An 18,280-nucleotide genomic window follows, 5' to 3' on the forward strand; every position below is an offset into this window, starting at 1 on the left:
CACTCATAAGATTTAATAAATGGCTAATAGTTTCCATAATATTATGCCTTAAACAGTAGAACTATGTAGCATGTTCAATTCCATTCCAATGTACACTTTGGAGTATGAAGGAACATAAATATAGCATCTGTCTGCCACTCCTTAAGGTAGTCGTGGTTTTCCCCAGGATCATAGATTTGGAATCAGATTCAAAGCACTACACTACCCAAATAAACTTACAATAAACTCGCCATCTTTTCCCCAAATGCTCTACCCTATGCTTTGCAACTAAGAAAGCACCAATGAAGCTCTACTTACACATAAAACCTGAATCTGCTTACTGCAAACACAGACAATCTTCACCCTCAACTACAGTAGTAAGCATATATTTAAAAAGTCTATTTAATATTTATTAGGATGTGTGACAAATATATCTAAAATATATTTACTCCTGCATATTAAATTGTCAAGTCAATAGGAATTTCATCCAAAAATATTTGATTCTTCCAAGGCTCATATGAATGTGTCCATGTAGTTATTATGAGTCGAGACTGATCTGAAGGTACTTTTTTAAAAATGGTACTTGCTGTAGTAAAATCACATCTGTTTATTTAAAAGCATATATTTTTCTCTCTCATCCATACATATAGATGCATAGGCATGCACATAGAGTACCTCTCTCTGCCTTTCAGTACATTTGAAGACATACTCAAGAGCTTTTCTACAACAATCTGTTGGATAAAAATGGAAAATAGCATCTTAGACTGAAAAATTAAAACTTCACGGACTTACTTGCAAAAATATCTGAAATATGCAAATACCTCTCTTTATTGACCTGAACTGAAATTTCAAATATCAATAAAACCTCTACTGAATATGAAAAGGGCAGTGACAAACAAATCAACAACAAAGAAATTTTTATATCATGCAGCAAGTCTCTTTCCCATTTTTAAATACAACTGATAATTCAAGATGTATAAATTATACATAAAATGTTAGGCTACAATTAATAATCATCAGTAAGCTTGATACTCAGACCTCTTCTGACATACATGAACCATATCTGCAAGTAGTGCACTGAGTTTGGGATATTTTTTTCTTGCACTTTTAGGATGCTGAACTTCAGGAAGAACCATCCCTGAGAAAACTGGGCTCCTTATAAAAATACTCTGAAAGTGAGGTGTCAAGTTTCCTGAAAGACAGCAAACATTATTTATTTACAAATAAATAATTCAACTTACTCCCACATATTTACTCTAGCAGTGTTAATATTTTGTAATAAATTAGTTAACATTGATTTTACATCTATAATTCAAGATTCAACTCAGATTAAGGTAATTCTATTCATATTACGAGATAGATCAATTTAAAGTCAGTTTCATTACTGACTTTTTAAGAAATACCAAATAATTGTTTAGTGAATTATGGTTTCCAAAGTTAAATCATTTTAAAGAAATATTGTTATAGTGAAGGAATATTAATAAAATCTTAATGCTGCTATGGTAAGACCAGTTTAACAAAGTAATATTATAGACTTTATTGTTTTAATCTCATAACAAGCCTTAAAAAGGTAAAGGCGCACACTGTACAGGCCACAAACTATCATTTTCTCTAATTTTAAAGCAAGTCTGCTGATTGATGTATATCTGTAAGATTATGTTCAATGTTTCCTTTATGTTCAATTTTTATGAAAAAGTAGCATTCACACAGGCAGACAAACAGAGAAACAGACACACACACAAAAGAACTTATAAACTATTGTGTTCTACTTGTTCATATTTCTAAGAATTGGGATCTCTGATTTTCATGCTACATATTAAGCATTCATCTAATATGCAATGTTTATAATGCAACATAGGATTTTGTCCCAGCCTTGCTTTATACATTCTTATTGATCAGGACATACTCCCAACTTGTCTCTACCTAGAACTCTATTCTAAAGCTCTAGATACAGGTATCCCGACATCAAATTTCACTCTAAAAATTGAGAATACCACAATATTGCTCACATTATTTTTATTTTACATACATTTTTTAAAAGCACAGCAAGGTCATAGTTTCCCCTTTCCCAGTGATATTCTAAATTCTTGTGCCCTTTTTCAGACTCTAATAAATCACTGGAGAACACTTTGAACAACTACTGATCCGTTTCATGTCTTGAATCATAAACAAGTAATTTGATGTCTACTGATCATCGATTATGCTGGTAAGGTCTGATGGAAGCCAAGTCCAAATCATATAAGGGGTATTAAATGTCTTTCCCCATCCTGAATCCTTGGCAATTCAGCTAATGTGATTATCTTACTGGGTGGAATTGAAACCCATGCATAAGGTGAGTTCTAGGTCTTTTTTACAAGGAACTTGGCCTAGAACCAGTGTGGATTATGTATTGTCTGTCTTCTCTTTCTTCCTTTTTTGTGTGTGCTATTACCATAAAAGTAGTGCCTCTAGTGAGCAGAGGGAAGATAGAGCCCAAGCCTAGGAAGAGGATGATGGTGGTTAACAGAACTGCTAGTTGTGGTATAGGAATTAATGAAATAGGGACACCAAGATGTGATTTTTCTGGGTTAGAGATATGATGATAATGATGTGTATTTGCAGGGGTTTGTTGTTAATTCTTGAATGTTTCACCTACAATTTTGTTTCCCCCTCCCCTTATTCAGGATTGAAGAGAAGAGAGTTTAATGGAGAAGAATGTCCCAGACAGCTATCCGCATTCTTCTGTATTGTTTCATTTGTATTTATTTGTGTTTAACCATATTTATGCTTAACCTTCTCATCAGAATATAATACTATTAGCATGTGAGATTAGACAGACTAATAACAAGTATAGTAGCATCACATGCATGATGGAAGGGAGAAACCTGAGAATTAGAACTGTTCTCTGTGCTTTAGAGAAACAGCATAAAAACATTGAGTGGTGTGGTTGCAGCCATGCAGAAACGCCACCCACCCCACTTCCTGAGGCTAAGTTAAGCTCACCCCTTCCACAAAGGGACACAGGTTTACAGTCTTGAAAATATGAGTGCTCAATTCCCTCCCTCCCCCCCCCACCCCGGCCAGCTGAGAGAGATGGACTGAGAACATCCATCCATAGACATCCACACCTATATCTCTGCTGGTCATTTGGGCACACCCAGCGCTATTTGACTGGCATAACAACATCCAATTTGGATAGCTGAGCCACCCCCTAGGCTTTTCCAGGAATATACCAATATCCATGAACAGCAACTGTATCCCATTCATGCCCTTAGGCTAAAAAAAAGGAAAGCCAACCCGGAATGTGCATCTGTATGTGTGAGTGGGAGAAGAATACACAAAGAATGGGCATCTAGAAGATGAGGAAGTACAAAGTGATATCCAGGCACATATAACAACTACAGGCAAGTAAGATGGCTGACAGTCAACTGTCAAGACAAAATGCAGGGTAAGTGGCCCATCTGTGCTTGATCCCTGCCTGGAATTCAGCTTGGATACTCAATACCAACATTGCTTAAGAGCAGAGCTTGCCCTGGACCTTGGCAACAATTATAAAAGGAACAGCCACGCTAAGGAAGCATGTAAACCCCAATGAATGCAAAAACCGTTGGAAAGAGACAAGGCCTGGATGCCACTTTACAAACTTTTAGCTGTTGTAAGGACTGAGACCCACATCTTTACATGCTAAACCAACTTGTCAGGGTAAGAGGGCGGAGTTAGGGTAACAGCCAGGGTAACAGCGTGTTGCTGAATAAAGTATTTAGTACAATAAAGATTATGTAACATTTTTATTCTAAGCTGTGGTGTGGCGGCATCATCAGAAAGAATTCCTCATGAGAGATCACAATATCATGCTCCAAGCATACAGACGATACTTTAGACATTCAAATAAGTGCATGAAGAAGGAGGTGAAGCAATGAGACCAGTACTTGATACATAATTCCTAGTACCCTGGGATCACAAGCATGCCCTCAAACTCAGGGATGCATCAAGGGGGCAGCAGATACAGCAAAAAAAAAAAGATAAAGGGAAAAGGGAGAGATGGTTACTGAGGAACACACAGATACAGATCCAACAGTGGAAGCATACAAAGCAGAGAGTTAAAGCAAATCCAGCCCAGCAGAGTCATGAACCAGTAGTATGAAGGAGACACTGCACCAACAGCAAACAGATCCATCTCTTAAGGGAAAAAGAAGAAATTACATGATGCGAGGTTGAATGTAGGGATTGCCTAGAAAAAGAAAGGGGGAAGAAAGAAAAGCTCAAAGGAAGGAGCATAGTGTTTCTTCTCTCCTCAGGAAAACAGAAGTCACTGTAGGAGAAGCTCCACCACTGGGAAGCTCTACCCTTAGTAGGGTATGTTAGGTATATAAAAATCTATCCATCCCTAAGTGTGTGATGAAGACACAGAGGCATTATTAATGATGTCTGAATGTGCAATAATGTCATGTAAATGGGAGGGGAAGACTCGGTGGCAGGAGGTGGTGGATTACAATAAAGTAAAAGAGGTGATCCTCTACTATTATGAAGTCACAAAATATGCAAAGATTCCGTGAATATAACTGGAATAGGAAGGAGTGAGAGAACTCTAAGTAAGGCTGAGAGACCTAGCTAGAAAATGATTGCAGCCAGATAGACATGGTACGGATGAAAGTATTTTAGAATAATTCCTACAGATCCTGCCAGCTCCTGACTGATTTTGGGTGAAAGAGTGTCACTTAGACATAGAAACAATGCAGCCTCCTTAGCTGAAGATTATCTTGCAGTCAGAAAAACTGAGGGAGCTAGAAGGGGGCATGGAGAGGTTGGAAAAAAGAAAAAAGGACTGAAAAAGGAGGTATGCAGGGGAAAGTGAGGATGAACAAACCAAAGAGAAAATAGATCCTGTTATAAATGTGCAAGATAGGGCACTTAGTTCAAGATTGTCGAATCTGCCAAGGAAAGGGATCTTTCACAGCCATGTTGCAAGCATCCAGAGAATAAGAAATAACAGGTGAGCTAAGATCAATGGAAACCCAGTTGCAGGTTTAGGAAGCAAATGAATGGTTTGTCCTTATTTGATCAAGAAAGAGTGGACAATGAGCACTTTAAAAATGTTTATGTCCATACTAGTCTTGTACTACAATGTAGAGCAAATATACAAGTTAAGGACAAAATAGAAACTATGGAAGCTATGCTTGCGGTAGTACTAAACTGCTCCATTGACAGCTAATATGAACAGATTTTCCCAGCTAGACATATCCTCAGAGGGAGGGGTAAGAATAACTACTGAGGTACCAGCATGTAACAGGAAGAGGAGGTTTCAAAAGCAATAGATGTTTTCCCTTCTCATCCTGATTTGAGTGGGAAAGGATGTGCAAGCCTCCAAAAGGGAAAAAAAGAAATAGGGAAGCAAATAAAACTAGTGGAGAGCTCCTGAATACTGGAGATCTCCCATGGGGTATTGATATGGTAAAAAAGCAGAGAAGACACTTCTTTAAAAAGATTTTGGCAGGAAGTGACAATGTATACAAAGAAGTATCTACTGAATACTAGATACCGTATTTTTCGGAGTATAAGACGCACCAAGGTTTTGAAGAGGCAAATTTTTAAAAAAGTAGGTAGGTAGATAGATAGAGGGATAGAGAGGGAGAGAAAGAAAGAGAAATACAGTAGGTAGGTAGGTAGAGAGAGTCAGTAGGTAGATAGGTAGGTAGGTAGGTAGGTAGGTAGGTAGGTAGGTAGGTAGGTAGATAGGTAGGTAAAGGGATAGAGGGAGAGAAATAAAGAGAGAGAAATACAGTAGATAGGTAGGGAGAGAGTGGGTAGGTAGGTAGGTAGGTAGGTAGGTAGGATAGAGAGAGAGAGACATACAGTAGATAGGTAGGGAGAGAGAGAGAGTAAGTAGGTAGGTAGGTAGTGGGATAGAGAGAGAAATACAGTAGATATTGTGCCCTGAAAATAAGACAGGGTCTTATTTTCTTTTTACACACAAAATATGGCTTGGGCCTTATTATCAGGGGAGGGCTTATTGTTTTGAGATTGCCGGGCAGCTGCTCTCTTGCGAGCGGGCTCCCAAACAGCTGGGCACAGTCTCAGAGGTGAACGGCTGTGTTGCGCTATCATAGCAGTGCAACACAGCAACCATGAAGCAACCACACTCAGGAGCAGCCACCCAGCAAACCCCCTTTCCAGCTGGGCACAGCACCATTCACTGACCTAGGGGTATCGCAAAGCCACGTGAGCGCCTGTTCGCCGCCTCCCGGCTGTCGTGGCTTGGCACCTTCGAAATGCCAGTGAAAGGCACTCTACATGGCTGGAGAGGGAGGTTGCACAAGTGGCTGTTCCGCTCCCACTCGTGAGCCTCCCAGCCTCACGATGCCCTGGCACAGCTCTCCCCGCAGAGACAGAGCACCTCCGCTGCCGCTGCCACCGCCATCCCAGCAAGGCTTTTTCAGCAGCTTCTAAACCGAGTCTTTCGGCAGCGGCCGCTCTGGGCGTACGCTCTATGGTTGTGAGTCAGCTGCTGGCAGAGCATACTCCCAGAGTGTACAACCATAGAAAGTATGCCCAGAGCGGCAGGTAGGGAGAGAGAGAGTAGGTAGGTAGGTAGATGTTTCCAGGTGTATTTATCCATGTGCTGGAGAAGGAAATCACTGACAAACCTTAAGTCTTTGTTTCTGCTGGCACAGCACTTGATCAATGTAATTCTCATCAGTTAAAGAGCTTTCCAAAAAGGGGGGGGAAGGTTTTGCACTCTGCAAACCTCCAAAAAACGGCCCGTTTTTCGCGAAAACTGGCCTGTTGTTTTTTTTCAAATAAAATGCATGAATAGCTTTGTGGGGGGCTTGCAGAGTATTCCAAAGAGGTTGGGGGGGGAGCAAAAAAACGGGCCTGTTTTTTGTCAAAAAAATTACATGCATAGCCTTATAGAGGCTTATAGAGTGCTGCTGGGGTTGAGGGGGGGCAAAAAACGGCCCATGTTTTGCTCATTTCTGCCCTCCCCAGCCCCTATGCACGGCCATTTTGGTGAAGGGGCAGGGCTTCAGGAGGCCAAAATGCTGTATTCGATGTATAAGACGCACCCAGATTTTCAGCCTCTTTTTTGAGGAAAAAAGGTGCGTCTTATACTCCGAAAAATACGGTAGGTTCTGCTGGTCAGAAATTGGAACAGATGTCAGTAGACACCGTCAGGTAGTGTCAAGTATGTGGGGAAGGCTGGTTAGCCAAACAGGAGGCAGTACTCATAGTCCAAAGGTATGAGTACTCATCATGCCAGAACCAATTATAAAACCCTCACACCCTTACTGACCCAAACTGCACTCTCACATACCCTCCTCAGCCCTAATCACACTCTGCATACTCTTCCCAATCCTCACACACCCTCCCCAATCCACACTTTTCTCATACACTCCCTAGCTGGAGCTGAACCTCTGGGCCACTCCCTCCCCCATCCAGCAGCAGTCACTTAGCTGCCTGAAGTCCTGGGTTTTACAGCTTCCTGCCAGCTTCTGCACTGACTTTGGTTGCAGGAAGCTGGGAGGAGTTGCCTTGCATAACACACTTGGAACTCAGTTTACAATGGTAAATGGGACTGCAGGGATTGCCATCACTTAGCAGTGCAGTTGCACTTTAAGATGGCATCACTTAGTGATGGAAATTTCAGTCCCAGTTGTCATTTTCAGTTGAGGACTATCTGTAGTGTAATGGAAATAAATTCCCCTGTCTAAGACCTTGGATTTATTTCATTATAATGAGTATTTAGTAATTATTTAAAGTCCTACAGATTGTACACGTACAGTAGAGGTACAATAATGGGTACCTTGAGTAGGGCAATTTCTGAAAATCCAGTTAGGCCAGAACACAAACTAACATTACCTGTCGTAAGGTAACTCTAAGACAATCTGTTGGCTATATCTGTAAGTAAACACAAATTCTCTCATCTTGAAGTTAAATAAGGTGAAAAGTTGAAGACTTTTATTTCTTTAAATTTTCTCACAGAAAAAACATGGAAAGCGAGGGAGAGAGGAACCTAAACCATGCAGAGTTAGAGGCAACACTTCCAGAACTCTGGATGGAGAGTAACACACCTAGATTTCTAAATGTGATTAAGCCTCGGGCAGAAAAGTAACTCTGAAGGAAATTGGCAACTTGTGTTTAGTACATGCAAAATAAAAAAAATCTGATGATTAATAATTACACTCTTTATGCAAATAACATAAGCAATGTAATTCATCTCAATTGCATGTGTCATCATTTAAATTCTTCTGTTTGGTATCAACTGCATTTCACATCACTGAGTGATGTCAGGCCCTATATTATTTAACAAACAATCCTTCCTTGCAACTGTCAGTTAAAATAAGTTTTACGTTTATAATCTGTATGTGTATACATCCCAAAGGGCATACATAGTAAAAATTGATAGAATATATATTGCACAAAAAATAAAGGAAGGAGTAAAAAGATAACATATATATTTAGGTCAGTTCTACAATTAATAAATTATGTATCTTAAAATGATTTTATATATACATTTCTAGAAAGCATCTGCTTCTGGCTTTTGGAGTAACCTTGAAGATAATTTACATTGAAATTAGAAATACAGGAAGAAGTATTTAAACATGGTGGGATCAACATGTTCCAATGGCTTTGGAGAGGTTAAGAGATGAGAGGTAGGTACAAATAAAATCAAATCTGTATTTGAAGTCAAGGAAATAAGATAGCATGAAGACCGGATCTACAACTGTTTATGAGGTTGGCGGAAAAGAGAAAGTTGCAGGGAGCAAAGTGGTTCAGAAAGTCAACCTTTGGAAGAACCGAAGCTATTTTGCTTCACACTATTTTCTAATATATGTATCATAAGAAAATATGGAAATGTTTTGAAGCCAAGGAGAATTTTTCAAGTAAAATGTTTACTGAAAGTGATTTTTTTCAGATAAAGAATATGATTCACCCATTCCCCATAATGAAACTTTTATAGAAATTCCAAAGGCTGAACATAAAGATATATAGGGCTAAATGCATTTATTCTGCACCAATAGATTTGCACCGTATTTGGAGTAACATTAAGAACAGCACTTACCAACTTTGGTCACAATTTTATGAAGTAGATCTAGGTCAGAGCTGCTGGGTAGATAAGGGTTGCCAGTGGCCATCTCGATAATCATACAACCTAAAGCCCAGATGTCCACAGGTCTAAGATCAGGAAATGAACAAAGTGCTCAACAATACAAAGACTAAACTTACAAATGTTTACTTCTTGTCATATAAATGTTCTAAAACAAATTTCTTTCTTTATTATAAATCTTACCATGAAAGGAAGTTCACCAAATTCACACACCTGCTTTAGAACCAGAATTTGGCAGCATTCCTATCATAATACTCGTATAATCATAAGACTGATGATGTATACAAATGTGTGTGTGTGTGTGTACACACACACAAACACTATATTGCCAAAAGTATTCGCTCACCTGCCTTTACTCGCATATGAACTTACTGCAAGTGACATCCCATTCCTAATCCATAGGGTTTAATATAACGTCGGTCCACCCTTTGCAGCTGTAACAGCTTCAACTCTTCTGGGAAGGCTGTCTACAAGGTTTAGGAGTGTGTTTATGGGAATTTTTGATCATTCTTCCAGAAGCGCATTTGTGAGGTCACACACTGATGTTGGACGAGTTTACGTGGCCTACCACTTCATGGCTGAGTTGCTGTCGTTCCCAAACACGTCCATGTTCTTATAATATAGCTGACAGTTGACTATGGAATATTTAGGAGCGAGGAAATTTCATGACTGGATTTGTTGCATAGGTGGCATTCCTATCACAGTTCCATGCTGGAATTCACTGAGCTCCTGAGAGCGACCCATTCTTTCACAAATGTTTGCAAAAACAGTCTGCATGCCTAGGTACTTGATTTTATACACCTGTGGCCATGGAAGTGATTGGAACATCTGATTCTGGTTATTTGGATGGGTGAGTGAATACTTTCAGCAATATAGTGTATATATATAATGTTTCACATTGATACCAAACTGTGTGTTTACATCTATCTGGCAGAACCTACTATAGCCCAAATCTCCTCAGCTCAAATTTTTGGAATTGTTTTGCTTGTGGTTTTGTAATCAAGAGTTTACCATAATGCAACATTTATACCTCTCTTCAAACTGTAGATTATGTCTATGATATTCTGCAAATTGCTGAGACTGAATACTTTTTAGAATTTATCAAAAGAAAAAAGGAAAAAGAAAAGGAAATAAAAGAAAAGAAAAGGAACTCTTCAGCATGTAGCAACAGCCCCTGGGAAATTAGGCAGGGTTGGGCGTGATTAGTATTTGAATGGGAACCTGTAGGGAATGCTAGAGTTAAAGACCACAATGGAAAGCAAACAAACAAATAAACAAGAATCCAGAATAAGCAATGACAAACCATCCCTTATTGTTACTGTACAAAGAAAACTACGGGGCTATTAACGAGGAGTTGAGTCTAAATCAAGGACTTTTTAAAATCAAAACAAGAACTAGAGTATATAAACGTATCAGGGCGCCCTCTAATGTTCCTTTACTATTATTCACCACAAGTAAGTTTATAGATTTTTTGCTTTTGGAGTATTCTGTGTGGCTGTAATTTAATTAAAAATAATTAATGATACACATTTAACAGCCATATGTATTATTTTTTAAAAAATACCTACTTCCCATATGTTGTATCTCTTAATACCAGTTCTGGAGCTCTGTACCACCTTGTAGCTACATAATCAGTATAAATATCACCTGGGGCTGCTAAAGTCCGAGCAAATCCAAAATCGCAAAGCTTAGTTATTCCAGTTTGTGAAACCAAAATGTTTTCAGGTTTAATATCACGGTGAATGACCTAGCAGAAGAATAATGTAGAATCTGGTTTAAGAACAAAAATAGGTTGTTTGAAAACAGAATATTAAAAGTTAACTAGTTCAGTAACAAGAATACAAGTTCAGACTGCTAAACATCTAAGAATAAAATAATAACTTCAATTATCTTTTGGGAGGTAGAAAAAAATCTAGGTGAATTAGTTGAACTGATGACAGGCTTAAAACTAAAGCCTATCTATATTATTAGTAGTATTAGTCTTATACTGGTTCAAGCAATAATAGAAAGGATTGAAAAGCAAGTTAAATACTGAGATCTTAATATGACATCCATTTAATTATTTTCAAAGATGGGTCCAACAAGCCTGCTTATTATCATTTTGGGAACACTACATTCCATTTTATTTAAACCTAGACTTTTTCTGTTAGTGGAGCAAAGCATATTTGAAATAATGTTTGGTTTTTAATTATAGCTTTTGTTTTAATATACTAGAAGGAACAATAACATAACTGTTAATTAGGAATTCAATTTCCTACAAGCCAATGTTGAAAAAAAGGGAATTATCCCTTTGTTCAAGAATTGAATGTTTGGATAGAAAAGCAAATTAATTCAAGAGCTCAGATGAAAGAAGTCTGTGACTCAAGGATGTTTGCTGCCTTGTTGGATTTTCTACATAGAATTTTAAAAGATCTATATCAGGGATGTCAAACTCACATTGTCACGATGGCATCACGTGACGCATCAGGACTTTTCCCCCCTTCCCTAAACCGGATATGGGTGTGGCCAGCATGTGACGCATCCAGCCTACGAGCCAGGAGTTTGACAGCTCTGACCTATATGAACAAAGCTGGAAATTTTAATCTCAGAATTTTTTTAAAACTACTTTATGCTGGAGGTCCAGTAAGAGGAAGTATGGGAATAGTTTGCTATTATACCAAATTGACATAACAAAGTCCACTTTCAGAATCCCAAGAGATGCCATTGTTTGATTGAAGAAACCTAGAGAACACTATCTCTGCCAGTCTGATTCAGTCTGGCAGATACTATGGGAGATAGGCAGCCTTCAAGTAACCAGGTCTTATATCACTGAAGTGCTTTATAGGAAATTACTAGCACCTTGAATTGCACCTAAAAGCTAAACGGCAAACAGTGCAGCTTGCAAACCAGAGGAGTTGCATGGGCATACTGAGGTACGCCCATCACTGCTCGTGCTGCTGTGTTCTGGACTTGTTGAAGCTTCTAAGTGGTCTTCAAGGGCAGCTAAATATAGAGTCCATTGCAGTAGTCAAGCTGTACAATACTTACAAGATTTTTGTAAAGTACTTACATTGTTGCTGTGGAGGTAGTCAATTGCTCGAAGAATCTGATAAAGATACCTCTTAAGTCTTCTACTATCCAGTCCATGAGAATAGTGTTGCAGCTCATCTAAAACTGTGTGGTCAATAAATTCAAACACTAAATGAATTTTCTTTTTTTGTCTGAAGACTTCAATCAGATTGACCAAGTTTTCATGACGAAATTGCTGTTAACAAAAGAGCAAATGAAGAATATTGTGTGTGCTCTACCCTGCCCTCAACACTCAATTATTTTTTATAATAATTAATTTAAACCAATATATTTTATATGTTTTATTAAGTAATTTAATAAAAGTATCACAAACACTACTGTTAACTAGGAAATCTATGAAAGAATAACTAAAAACTTGGCTTCATCTACATTACAATTTTTTAAAAAAGAGCCGAGGTGGCGCAGTGGGTAGAGTGCAGGCCACTTCAGCTGACTGTTATCTGCAGTTCAGTGGTTCAAATCTCACCGGCTCAGGGTTGACTCAGCCTTCCATCCTTCCGAGGTGGGTGAAATGAGGACCCGGATTGTTGTTGGGGGTGATTTGCTGACTCTGTAAACCGCTTAGAGAGGGCTGAAAGCCCTATGAAGCGGTATATAAGTCGAACTGCTATTGCTACCTCACAAAAGCCAATTCTTAAATTAAGAATCTTCGTACAAAGAAAACCAAGCTAGGGGGCAGGGGGACCCTCATCTGCCACTTTACTGAATTGTAAAACCTCCCAAAGTTATTGGGAGCCAAGCACCCTATAAATTGTTACAGTATTTACAAGTAGTCTTTGACTTACAATAATTCTTTTAGTGACTGTTACAATGGCAGTGACTTATGATTGGTTTTTCACACTTACGACACTGCAGCATCTCCCTGGCTACATGTTAAAAATTTAGCTGCTTGGCAATTGGCATGTATTTTTTGATAGTTGCACTGTCCCGGGGTCATGTGATCACCATTTGTAATCTTCCCAGCTGACTTCCAACAAACAAAGTCAATGGGGAAACCAAATTTGCTTAACACACATGATTTACTTAACAGTGATTCCCTTAACAACTATGGCAAAAATTCACTTAACTGCCTTGCTTAGAAATGGAAAGTATGGACTCAGTTATGGTTATAAGTAAAGGACTACCTATATTAACATATTTGTAGCCCACCTATGTGGTAGATTGAATCAGGAAAACTATACAATAGCAATTCCAGTTTTAGAAAATCACTATAAAAGAAACACTACTATGGAACATAAAATTATATTGATTTCAAGGTTTACATAATTACATCTTAACATGTTTTTGAATTAATAACAATGTAGCATGAAAGGCCCATTAAAAGGAGTCATTTCATAACTCAGTTATCACAGCTGAAAATCTCTTCATCTCTTCCTAACATATACCTTCCATAAGGGAACAAAGATGACAGACTAACAGACCCTAATATTTAGGCAAATACTTATAGGAGAGATATCCCACTTAGGATTCTATGTGTTATTATCAACGCCACAAACATACGCCATAAACATAGGGCACCTGGTGCAATTCTTTTGAAATTGGTCTGATGGAAATTATATGTGCTGTTACCAGGATCTGCAGAATTTGTGAGCCCTATCAGTGCCTTGCAGTGTCTAAAAGAGCAAAATTGGTCTGTCCTCTCTGGATCAAGTTTGGTCAAATAATCTTGAAAACCACCACCCAAAACTTGCTACCAGAATCACAACCATCTCTTAAATTAGCAAATAAAGATCAGGTGCAATGCAAATGGTTACACATTGCTTCCGGCTGTGAGGTGGAATCATCTAAAAGAAACTGAGAAATCATTTATGATGACCTGTGACACATCACTGCTGTTTTCTTTTTGCTTGTATGACAGTACCAAAGAGCCACTGATCATAAATGTGGTATTTTCAATGAATGTGAAAAGTTTGCCACTTTCAAATATAACCTCATAGATATCCAGAAAGGAAATTTCAGAGAATGAATATTCTATCCCTGACTAAAAATAGATATACCTGGCTAAAGGGGCTCCTGATCATCAAAGTTACTTGCTTTTTCAATGACAAAAAATTGATGAAAAACACCCTAAAACTATTGACATTTTTAAAAGTGTAATCCTAGCTAAGTAAGCTATTTTTCAAATGTCCAGATCTGAGAACGCCAATTCTATCCAGCTTCCAATTTATCAGGAGTAATTTCATGTCTCGGTCATTCGAGTATCCAGTCAGTAGTCCCTTTCCGGCGCAACAGCATATAACTCCAATAAAAGGGAGGAATATAGTTGGACAAAATCAGGATACCAATAACATCCACATTCAAATCCCAGATCACCTCACCTAACAGATTTATATAGAAGTTAAACAGCATGAGGGTATGAAAGGAAGTCCTGTGTTTACTACACTGAAACAAAGCTTTGGAAACTGAGGGATAATAAAAATAATTCTATTATTAAATACTATATAATTAATATATAGTTGCTGTATTTCTAATTGTTATATTTATTATCTATGAAAACAACAGCATAACATAAGTATATCTTGCTGCAGCCATATGAAGAAATGAAGTAGCTGCAGCAGGATACTTTTCAAGAGTTTTTTTTTCAAGAGGAAGCTTCCACTGGGACAGCCAGCAGAGCCAAGCCGGGATAACTTCAACATTCACTGAAACAATGTCACTGAAAAATATATTATTTAAAATATTTAAACACATATTTTAAAAATCTAAATCTGTAAAATAAAGAAATACTGCCAAATACTGCTACAGATAATATAAGAAATGTATAAAGTAATAAATGTAATTAATTTCTTTGGAACATCAAGATGAGTGTTAAGTTCTTTAAAAAAAACTGCATGCTAATTTTAAAAGGTTTACACAAAATAAGCCTGGTATAAACATAATCCCTTTACTTATACTAATATGTATTTATATACATCCCCACCCTATGTTACCAGTGCCAAACATGGATATTTGCAATAAAGCATGAGTGAAAGTTAAACACCAAGGAAATGAGATGTTTGAGAAAAGCTGTGGAATGACCAGAAGGGATAAAATCAAAAATGAGATCACAAGAGAAAGAACTGGAATAGAACCAATCTTAAATTACAAAGACAGCGTTAAGTGATTTGCTCACCTGAAAAGAATGTCTTGGGATTCTATACCATACAAGGCATATACAAAAAGAGAAGGCAAAAGAACACAAAGCAGACCCAGAAGAAGATGGAGAGACAACATCAAAGACACACTACAACAGCATCAAATAACAATGGTTGAGGCTGCCAGAAGTTCAAGAACCTGAATCTTGTATCTTCGACACCCAAAGTGGTAAGAGGCAGTTAAGAAGAACATGTATTTACTAGGTTATAAATCAAAATTTTAATATCAAAACACCTCACACAACATGTGTCCTCAACAAATAAACTGCCACAGTCAGTGCAAAGATGCCTTGCCAAATACTTTCTATGCCTCCAGGACTCACTGTCAGTTCTAGCACTGCCACAGCTCTACTAGCTGGTGAACAACTGATTGGTATTTCTTTGCATGTTGTGATTATTTTTCATTTATGGTATCAATGTTGCTCTTTTCCCCCTACAAGTTGTACAGGCCTCTATTAAAAACACTGATTTTTAAAAGAATAAAAGAAGCAAACCTTCAGGAATTTTATTTCTCTCATTGCAATTTTGTTGACAGATTTTTCTGTTTTTTCATAAAATATCTTAATGGCAACTATATGTCCTGTTTCCTTGTGTTTACATTTCATTACCGTTCCGTAACTTCCCTCTCCCACTTTTCCAAGGATCTCATACATTTCCATACTCAAGTCTGAAATCTCTGGAAGAAAAAAAAAAATCTTGTTAACCAGTCTTATTTTTGTTTGTTTCTTAAGCCCTGCTTATAAACATGAGCAGATAAATTATGGCTACACTCACAGGCATACTGGCCTGATAGCACATAATCAGAATTAAACATCTTATATCTAATAAGCTATATAATGGTTAAAGACACTGATTTATCCAAATTCCACCAGACTAAAGTGGGCAATTAATATCAATACCTGTTGGGTTTTTGAATATTTATTGTCAATGGAGAGGACTACTGCAGGATAAGGCTATCTACAATTGTTTGTCATGATGGTATATTGCTCCCACCAGTATAAGAAATAATATGCTTCCAATTGACTGTTGCTGAGGACATAAAACTGTTATTGAGCCACTGCTTATCAATTTTCTATAAGTAAGTTGATTACTGAAAGAACGGATTGTTGAATAAATTGGCTATAGCTCTGATCCAGGATGACTGAGTTGTTAAGACTAGAGATTTGGTGGACCATATCCCACGCAACACAAAGGGTAGCTTGCATTTAAATCAGGCAATTAGTTTATAGTCTACTCTTGACTCTTAATACATTCCATTTCTTAATGCTTTTATTTCAGATCCACTTGCAAACTACATTATGGCTCCAAGATTTATCATGTGATTATAATATATTAGAAATAGCATATTGTCTGGATTTATTCTCTGTTAAAAATGTTCTCTTTTTCCAATAAGATTATTTGAAGAAACTATTATTTATATGAATATTAGGGAAATTCATTTCCAAAATGGTTAATTGCTGAAACATGGAAAATGTCATACATAAGAAAAATGCCCAAGAGGGTAGAGGATCAAAAGCAGGGAATTCTTCCCCTGAAGAGGATTGCATTTCAATGATTATTAATCTCTATCAAAATGGTAAATTACAAAGAAATGTAGGAGAGCTAATCAAATTTCTGCCAGGGACTAGCTCATCTCTCCCTCTATTGAACTAGGTTGTGTCTGCATTCTTTGCAGCTTATCCTTATTTACTTATTTACTGTACTGGGTACACTCTGCTATGATGGAGTAACTCCCACTTCTCAAAAAGAAAAGAAAAAGGCAAATGTTTAACTCCCTGATTTTTGCAGGAAGCATTAAAACCATTTAACAGATGGAAATGAGATGAAGCCCATCAAATGGTGCATTTGATTGCTGTCACCAGCGGGGCACAGGGAGGTTATTGCATTTTATTTATTTTTGTATTGAGCTTTTATCCTTGTAAGCCTCCAAGAGTTACTAAGAGTGAGTTGGGTTTCCATATAAAATAAATCTTAAATAAATACACAAGGATCCTTCTGCCCACCATGGGGGATATCAAGAGTGGAAACTTCTGATTAATCTACATTGCAAATGTGTTCTTTGGTGCATTTGGATGTTGCATAATGCATAGCCAACTCAATCCCCTGCACATTTATTTAGGTACTTTTGAGTATACCGAAGGTTTCTCTGGAGCAAGGGATTATTACAGGACTGCAAAATAATCCTTTGCTTTTAAACCTGCATTTGGATTTTGATGATTTGCAACGTTTTTCCTCACTTCCACCACATCTCCCCTCCCATGCTACAGTATTTGGAAACGCAACCTGAGCAAGCTTCATCACCTCACACCCCACCCTGCCTGCTCTTTTCCGGGCCTCAAGGAACATCTGTTCCGCGTCACACCAGGATATCCCACAGCTGCCCTCCCTTATCTAGGGCGCTCCTGACCTGCTCCCGGGAAATCCCCATGTTGAGTCTTCCCAGGTCTAGCCAAGCAAACCGGTCCAGTTCCATGGCAACCGCCGCTATGTCAACAGCCAGGCACGACGTCATCGCGTTCGATAAGGTTTCGGGCAAGGCAAGGTCCTGGGTGACGTCAGCTCCCGGGTGGAAGACGATGTTCTGTCCCGCCTAATGGGGTGTTTCTGCAAAAGCCGCTAATCGGCAAAAATTCATTTGAAAGCACCGGACAACGCCGAGTGCCCACAGCCCGGAAAAAGCTCATTTCTTTGCCCTCATGTAGCACCTTTGTACCATCAGATGATCGAAAGGGGGAAACATCAGATGTTTCAGGGGCGGGTGGTTTCGGCCGTCGTTACGTTCGTAAAACTTATTTTCTAAATTAATAGGCAATATGCTGGATCGAGGGTGGGTTTTTTTTAACCCGCTTTAATCGGGTCTCATTGCACACAACCAGAAAGCTTGCAATATTTCCGTAGCTATAACTAGGCATTCTGCTAATTGTTGTTTTTCTTATACTCATTCACGTACGTCCGCGTCGCTTCAGCTGCATTAGTATAGTTGCTTAACTCTTTTTCATTTTTTTCATTTTGC

The 18,280-nt window shown here is 38.2% G+C and overlaps 1 protein-coding gene across 1 annotated transcript in view; it reads right to left on the minus strand.

The window, feature by feature from the left end:
- CDKL3 (cyclin dependent kinase like 3) overlaps nucleotides 1–17,755 on the minus strand; it is a 35,696-nt gene extending 17,941 nt beyond the window's left edge. Inside the window, 6 exon segments of the mRNA XM_032211417.1 lie at nucleotides 1,032–1,171; nucleotides 9,020–9,132; nucleotides 10,633–10,811; nucleotides 12,114–12,308; nucleotides 15,762–15,943; nucleotides 17,675–17,755. Of these exon segments, the coding sequence (XP_032067308.1) occupies nucleotides 1,032–1,171; nucleotides 9,020–9,132; nucleotides 10,633–10,811; nucleotides 12,114–12,308; nucleotides 15,762–15,926 (792 nt within the window). The 5' untranslated portion in view covers nucleotides 15,927–15,943; nucleotides 17,675–17,755.
- Between the last annotated feature and the right edge of the window lie 525 nt (nucleotides 17,756–18,280).

The sequence above is a fragment of the Thamnophis elegans genome, chromosome 2 (genome assembly GCF_009769535.1).
Source record: "Thamnophis elegans isolate rThaEle1 chromosome 2, rThaEle1.pri, whole genome shotgun sequence".
NCBI lineage: Eukaryota > Metazoa > Chordata > Lepidosauria > Squamata > Colubridae > Thamnophis > Thamnophis elegans.